The sequence below is a fragment of the Diceros bicornis genome, chromosome 17 (assembly GCF_020826845.1).
Source record: "Diceros bicornis minor isolate mBicDic1 chromosome 17, mDicBic1.mat.cur, whole genome shotgun sequence".
In the NCBI taxonomy this organism is placed as follows: domain Eukaryota; kingdom Metazoa; phylum Chordata; class Mammalia; order Perissodactyla; family Rhinocerotidae; genus Diceros; species Diceros bicornis.
The window spans coordinates 38,970,315-38,978,385 of NC_080756.1; the positions used below are offsets into that span (position 1 = coordinate 38,970,315).

Here is an 8,071-nt window from a genome sequence, read left to right on the forward strand (position 1 = left end):
ACCTGCAAAGCCATTGAAACCAAAAGCAAACTTGTCATTTGCTTAACCCCATTCAAAAGTTATTATTAAAAAATGAAAACTTCATGTGTCGCCAAACTGAAACACTCTTCCGCACTGTCATAAAATGGAGTAGTTAGCCATTTTGCCCCAGTTAGTGCTTAGACTATCTTAATTCTTAATTTTGAAAAGACTTGTAACTATGATATGGTCATATTTTAAAATGTAGCTAAGGATTCAGTGATACTTCCAGAGAAATTATATTATCAAGTGTCAAAATATTTTGTGATTCCAGTTCATGCCAGATTTAGAAGCCAACTTTCCTAAGAATTTACACATATTTTAATATCCTTTTTTCCTCTGCATTTTAGCCAAACCAACTTTCTTTAAGTTCTTCTAATCTCCCTTCACACTGCAAGGCCTTAACCATTCTGTTCTTCCTCCATAGAATGCTCTTCTCTTTCCTATCCCTATAGGAGTCGATTCTGCAGCAAAGCCTTCCTGACCTACACAGAATTCATCCCACCTCCTTATGTGTTCTCATAGCTTCCTGTGCTTTCCATGGTTATAATTAAAATAATAAATTTTATAATTAGCTGTTGAACGTATTCCTTCTCTGCTGGAATATAGGCTCCGAGAAGATAGGAACCATAACAATTCAGCTCTGCATATCCAGGAATTAATACAGCATCATGCACATAGTAGGAAATCTAAAAACAGTTCTCACATTCCAAGACAGGTTACTATGAGGCATAAACATTCTCTTTCCTTAGAGAAACATATTCTTTTTGAGCTTATAGAATATTTAGACTTAGGGAAGAATCTTTGGCAATTCCTACTCTAATTGAGAATGCTAGTTTCTTTGTTCTATTTGGTGATAAAGATTGCCAGCGAATTTTAAGTCAACCATCTTTGATCCATTTTTTAATGTATTCCTATAATTATTCAGTAAATTATTTCTGATAAGCTCACTTTTCCACTCCCTGATCTGAGATTCAAAATTCTGGTTTACATACTTGTAAGAAACTCCGTGAAAAGCATTGATCTAGTTCAATAGTGTTATAGCTTTACCTATGTTTATATTTGCTCTGAGAACAACATAATGATTTTCGAGTACTAGTACAGAATAATGTTGGGCAATAAGGAGTTTGAGACAGTACCTGCAAATGATATGGCCTGACCAACTGACTTAATGTTAGACGCTGCTGTTTAAACACAGTTTGAGAAAGGAATAAAAAAAAAACTCTATTATTTGAACTATGATCTATGTTTCTGTTATAAATAGAATAAAGTCATATTGGCTGTCTAGATTGGAAAAAATATGTTTATAAATCTTTGTAACACCTGCATGGATATACCCACCCAGGCAATATCTGTTCCAATGGGTAACAATTATAAGGGAAGAGATATTGTCCCTTTTGCTGCATTCCTTTAATAAATATAACACCCCATCTTGAGCTTTTGTAGGGAAGAACTGTTCATCAGCGAGCTGTTTGCATTTGAGATGTGCAGTTATGGTTGAGTAATGAACCCATTCAAAAGCTCTTAAGATCTTGCTTAGATGACTTTGGAAGGCAGGTTAAGGCAGCAGTGCAGGACGTGCTTGGTAGGAATCTCCTAATTCCGGTTATTTTGGACCTTGTGCATTTGCATTTGGGTAGAGCTGAGCTGCTTCCTTGCAGATAAACACATTTCATCTGCAAATAGATGGATTTTTCTGACATGTTAATAAAAAATAAACATTGTTACTACTGCTTCTGTTACTACTACCCATAGCCATACTGATACAATCAAAACTTGAAATCACGTCTATATTGAGAATTAGCATGAACTATTTTAACTATGCTTCAAACAGTTGTTTTTCGCAATCCTAGTTGAATTCAAACCAAAATTAAAAGTGAAAAGAAGGGGGAAACCAATTTGGGTTAACATTGTTAATGCATACTATATCACAGGAAGTGACATCCTTATATATTATTGCAAGTGACTTATTAAGAGAAGAATCTTCCTCAGTACATACTTATTATCGTAATTCTGACCTCTGCTAGATCATATGAAGTAGACGGGTACAGGTATGTAAAGACATACATTGTAGCACACTTTCAATTCCATCAAACCTGAGTTTGAGTCACAGATCTGCAATTTAATAGTTGTGTGACCTTGGGTAAGTTACTTCATCTATTCGAATTTCAATTTTCTCATCTCTGGAAATTGGTATAAATGCTGTCTATCTTACAGGATTGTGGTGAAAGGTAAAAATGAGACAACTCTTGTAAAGTTTTTAGCATAGTATCTAGCACACAGTAGTTACCCAGTGCGTGTTCATTAATATAATTTTTTATAATTAAAATTTTAATGAAGTGAATTTTTAACTGTAATCATTCATGTAAGCATACTTAAACATTTGGGGGAAAATGAGAAATATATGTAATATATGTTAGAAACCTTTGTAGTCAGTAGTGTACCCCCACATAAAAATACTCAATAGCTAGATAATTAGCCTCAGATTCAAACTATGTAATGAGTTTTTGCATAATTTTTTAGTTCACAGTTGAATTACATTATGGTCTAATGTAGAAATTAAAGCTATATCCATTAAATTATCTATGAGCTTTTAAGTACATAATATACAAGTTTGGCTAAATTGTTAATTCAAGGCAAAATACATATATATTTTGTATCTGTATCTTTGGGTACACAGTTTCTTTGAGGACATAGCCACCAACACATCTGTTCTTGTGGAATCTCACCTCAAGTCAAAGCTCACTAATCAAAAACATTTTTATGTATTTATGGGTTTTGGCCAACATTTTTACTTTTGATTTACTTGTTCTCAGTTATATCTTTTTAGGATCCTTCACAGCTGTGCAAATTGGAATCCTAACCTTCTTTTCCTCATAGGGTCTCGCTGGAAAGCTATGACAAACCTAGAGAAACAGCCATACTATGAGGAGCAAGCCCGTCTCAGCAAGCAGCACCTGGAGAAGTACCCTGACTACAAATACAAGCCCAGGCCGAAGCGCACCTGCCTCGTGGATGGCAAAAAGCTGCGCATTGGTGAATACAAGGCAATCATGCGGAACAGGCGGCAGGAAATGCGGCAATACTTCAACGTCGGGTATGGACCGTGCCGTCATTTTTTCAGAGGGAGCACTTCCTGTTATACTTCACAGGATGTGAAACATATTTGTTCAGTTGCAAAGCAGCATTTTAAAAGAGAACCTGAACGTGTATTTTCAGAGACTAAACTGTCTCCCACATGATCCTGAAAAGGAATACAGCTGTGTGAATTCACTCCCAGCTTCTAGAACAATGGCTCTAACTTGAAAATAAAGTATCTGAAAGTAAATAATTTTGAAGTTTGCTGTTAAATACTTGAAAGTATTACTGGTTCTTTTCCTTGTTGGTTTTCATTACTTCCAAGGCTTCGCAGAGATAAATTCCACAACAACCAACAACTTAGTTGAGATACTACAACATAAAAATGATTTCAAAAGAAAGAAGCACTCGTTTCTGAATATAGAGGGCTTTCTGGGCTATCAGGGCACATGCGTGGCCTTTGCACACTGAGTAGGGATTCTATTTAGGGCACAATGAGGTGTGAAGGAGAAAATTCCCTTTTGAGTTAAGAAGGCAGCTCTCAGGATGTTTCACCCTGCTTCCTGTGGCAAGGCTGTTGACAGTGTCATAATATGCTGCCTGCGGCCACATCACTTCTGTAGAATTTTCTCAAAAAACACAGAAATAAAGTTGCTCATATTTGGAGATAGAAGTTAGTAAGATCCTGAGAGCTTCTTAGAATAATAAATACTATTCTGAAAATGGCCAAGAGGATACCTTAGAATAAACCTTTTCAAATCTGCCCTATCCCCTCCGTTCCCCTGAAAGAGTCTGCCTGCTCTGTCCAAGGGTCTGTGGTTTATATCCCAGTGCATGACTCTTCTCAAAGCTGAGCACGAAACCCAGCACTTCTTGGAGAAATAGTAAACATATGAACGAATGAAAGAAGGAGTGAATGAACGTCATCTATTAATCCCTTCCTACTCGGACCAGCTACATAATTTGTGGAACCCAGTGCAAAGTGAAAATGCGGGGTCCCTGTTAAAAAGTTATTAAGAATTTCAAGACTGTGACAACAGGACCTTAAACCAAGCATAGGGTATTCTAAGCTCCAGGGCCTGTGCAGCTGCAGAGGCTGTCCACCCATGAGGCTGGCCCTGCTTCCTACCCCCACCTAATACGATTTCAGGGGCTAAGAGGATGATGTGATATTATTCAGTTCTGGCAGGTTCTGAGCAGTAAAGTTTTATTTTGAGAGCTCTAATCCTTTAGAGTTTTTCCATTCAAATTGAGTTATCTTTAGGTTTAATTTTTTTTAAAAACTGTTTCTGGGGACCAGCCCCATGGCATAGTGGTTAAGTTCGGTGCACTTTGCTTTGGTGGCCTAGGTTCACGGGTTCAGGGGTTCAGATCCCAGGTATGGACCTATACCACTCAGCAGCCATGCTGTGGTGGCGACCTACATACAAATTAGAGGAAGACTGGCACAGATGTTAGCTCAGGGCCGATCTTCCTCAAGCAAGAAAAGAGGAAGATTGGCAACAGATGTTAGCGCAAGGGTGAATCTTCTTCAGCAAAAAAAATAAAAATTAATTTAAAAATTAATTAATTTAAAAAAACTATTTCTGTATGTTACAGTGAGGAAAAATGAACTTGGGGTCAAGGACTTGGGTTCTTCTGCTTAATCTTTCTGTGCCTCAGTTTGTTTCATAAAAGAGCATAGTAACAAAAAAATTATTTTCAGAGTCAAATGAGTAACACATGTGAATGTAATCTATAAAGCACTATACAGAAGTAAGCTATTGGAATCAAAGTAGGAAACAATTTTTAAAATATTGGACAATAGGGTGAAAAATCACTAGCTTCGAGTTGGATCAGCTCAGCGAATTAATTATATAGTAAGGCCTGCATCTGAGTATTCACTCACCCACAGTCTCTTTTTGGGAATTTCTCTCTGACAGGCAACAAGCACAGATCCCCATCGCCACTGCTGGTGTCGTGTACCCTGGAGCCATTGCCATGGCTGGAATGCCCTCCCCTCACCTGCCCTCGGAGCACTCAAGCGTGTCCAGCAGCCCTGAGCCTGGGATGCCTGTTATCCAGAGCACTTATGGTGTGAAGGGCGAGGAGCCACATATCAAAGAAGAGATACAGGCTGAGGACATCAACGGAGAAATTTATGATGAGTACGATGAGGAAGAGGATGATCCAGATGTAGATTATGGGAGTGACAGTGAAAACCATATTGCAGGACAAGCCAACTGATAAGGGTCAAAAGATTGTTGTGACCTTAGGACTTAAAGAAGCCCTAGCTGGTTCATCCTTACCAGTGGCCAAGCACATTAACTTTCTCATACACTGACTGTTACCTTAACTGTTAGTCTTAACTAGTTGGGACATCAGCTGACTAATAGACCTCAGCCTCAAAAGGCTTGGAAAGAAAAAAAAAAAATACAACAAGCAAACAACAATATCAACAACAAGAGATTGAAATAAGCTATGGGTAACATAATGCCAGTAATTCAGCTGCTACATCGAGCACTGAAGTCTTACCCGTCAACTTTTTTTTTTTTTAATAAACTTTATGGCTGTTTGTTCTACAATGTTCTAGAAATTCTCACTCAGGTACACAGTGCCAACAAGTGGCTTGTGAATGTGTTTTGTTGTTTTGTGCTACAATTTTTAAAAAGAAATAAGTTTTGTTTTTTTTTTGGGGTTTCTGGGTTTTTTCCTTTTCTTTTTCTTTCCTTTCTTTTTTTTTTGTAATGCACCTGACAGAAAAAAGAAAGATGAATTTCTCTTTACTTCTCTCCACCTTCTCCATCTCTATACTATAAAGATGGAAGTCTGTGCATGGGGGGGAAGAGGGAAAAAGAGCCTGTTTTTAACTTCCTTGCTATCCACCACAAAATAAGCAATTATTTTCTTCAGAGGACTTTCTTTATCTATTGCACACCACACTACATCTTTGAGCAAGTGCCAAATTTGTTGTTGACCCAGTTCATTTTTTTCCCTTTCCTTTTTCCTGTTCCTTCTTAAGTTAGGACAGTGTTATATCTTAGACAATCCCTTGAAAAACCTGAAATACCAGCAGCTGGTGAGATTTGACTTTTTTTTTTTTAATGGAAACTGTAGGTGCTGTTCTCAGGTGAAAAGAGAGAGAGAGAGACATAAGAAATTTAGAGAAAAAATATTTTCTGATCTCGGATTTTTGTGTGTATGTATGTGTGTGATTATGGTACTAATAGGAATAATGTTGGACCATTGTGAGTTAAACCCACATCTGGGGATGAAATCCCACATCCTCCTAAGTGACTGGTCTGGAAGCAAACTTGACCTTGACTTTGCACTTCAAATGACAACTTAACCAATATAGGGCTCAGAAATTATATTTTTAAATTTCTAATATGATTATTATTGGATGAATCAGGTGGCCCTTTGTAATAAAGGTGTGCATGTATAACATGGAAGCTACTAGCAAACTGCTCCCAGATGTCCCTTCTCCCTGGTCAGTTGGTTCCACTAACGTTTGCTACTTAATGATTTCTGTTTGTTTTCATTGAATGTATTTGGCCTTTTTCCAGAAATATAGAATTAGCTTATTTCTTCAACATTCCATCCTTTCCTGATCAGGAAATGGAACTGATGATTTTATAAGGTATTTTTCATCTCTCCATGAAATAAGGTGGAGGCCATTTGCATTTCAGAACTGTGGGCCATGTGCATCTCATGCCATAAAAAGCAGGATTTGATTAAAAGTTGTTGCAGCCCCACAAAGTGGAGCCTGGCTGAACCCAGCAATCCTTGCCATTACTCTTACTTTGCTGTAAGATGAACCCACTGAAGTCCAGTGTTTGGTTCCAGCAGAGTATGTGCATAGAGCAACAACCAGCAGTGACAGGACTGCTTGTTTCGATTTTGCCAGCCAAATGCCAAGGCACCTGTAGGGCTTATACAGATAAATGCAAAATCATTTAAAGTCAATTGCCATTATTTGTGCTGATGCATCAGACAGTGAATACTCCAACCAGTAGCTTGGATGTGCTATGATTTTCACTCCAGTTGTCATTTTCCTATCCCACCCCTTAATCCCAACCCTAAAGTTCAATTTTTACATATAAATAAGAAAAAAATGTCCTTTTTATTTTTCTCTCTCTCAAAAGACTTGCTCTGGGGTTTTGCTTGGAGGAGCTGATCATATCCTGCATGTCAGAGATTTTGTTTTGTTTGTTTTTCTGTTTGTTTTTGATGACTGTATTTTCATTTGAACTGCCTCTTTTTGCTAGTGTTGTAATAATGATGATGATATAATAATAATAATAGTAATAATAATAATAATGGTCAGCTGTTCCCAGATTAGTAAGTTATGTATAATTTATTTCTCCCTTTCTATTTTATTCTGCTCTGATTTGGAAGTGCAGCCAATAAGCTGTTAGATATTTAAAACAAATTTCCATCTCCAACATATATATATATATACACACATATATATGTGTATATATATATACACACACACACACATTCACCCACACAATTTACTTCTCCTTCCATAAGTTTTCTCCTTTTTAAAAATTTGGCCCCAACAATGTCAAGTTCTGGTGTTTAATACAAAGGAGTGAATTAATAGGAGGGTCGTGTTCAATCTTAATTAACTTATGCTCTCATCACTCATTTTAGTTATTTAATTGCCACAGTCATCTAGAGCCAATTTTTTTGTTTTTGTTTGTTTTGTTTTGTTTTGTTTTTAAGCACTCTGGATAAGAAAAAAATAGACACTTGTTTTTATATCGTTATTATGTACAATGTGAAAACAGAATTTTAAAAATTTGTTCTCTGTCTTTGTTAACAAATTCTTTCTGACTTATGTGGGTTCACCTCTCACGTTTGCTGGATACTTATTTTACACCATGTTATAAAGAAGCTTTGTTTTCATTTCATGACATTGGGCTACAAGAATACTTTGTTTTAGCTCCAGGTAGATGCCACAGAGGGCATTCATGGCAGATATCAGTTC

General features: G+C 37.0%; 1 protein-coding gene across 2 annotated transcripts in view; it reads left to right on the forward strand.

Moving 5' to 3' along the window:
- SOX5 (SRY-box transcription factor 5) overlaps positions 1 to 7,863 on the forward strand; it is a 402,681-nt gene extending 394,818 nt beyond the window's left edge. For both annotated transcript variants that reach the window (XM_058558649.1, XM_058558648.1), the window contains exons 14-15: positions 2,899 to 3,115; positions 5,019 to 7,863. In XM_058558649.1, coding sequence (XP_058414632.1) covers positions 2,899 to 3,115; positions 5,019 to 5,322 — 521 coding nt within the window. In that variant the 3' untranslated portion in view covers positions 5,323 to 7,863. The remainder of the gene's footprint in view (positions 1 to 2,898; positions 3,116 to 5,018) is intronic.
- The last annotated feature ends 208 nt before the right edge of the window (positions 7,864 to 8,071 follow it).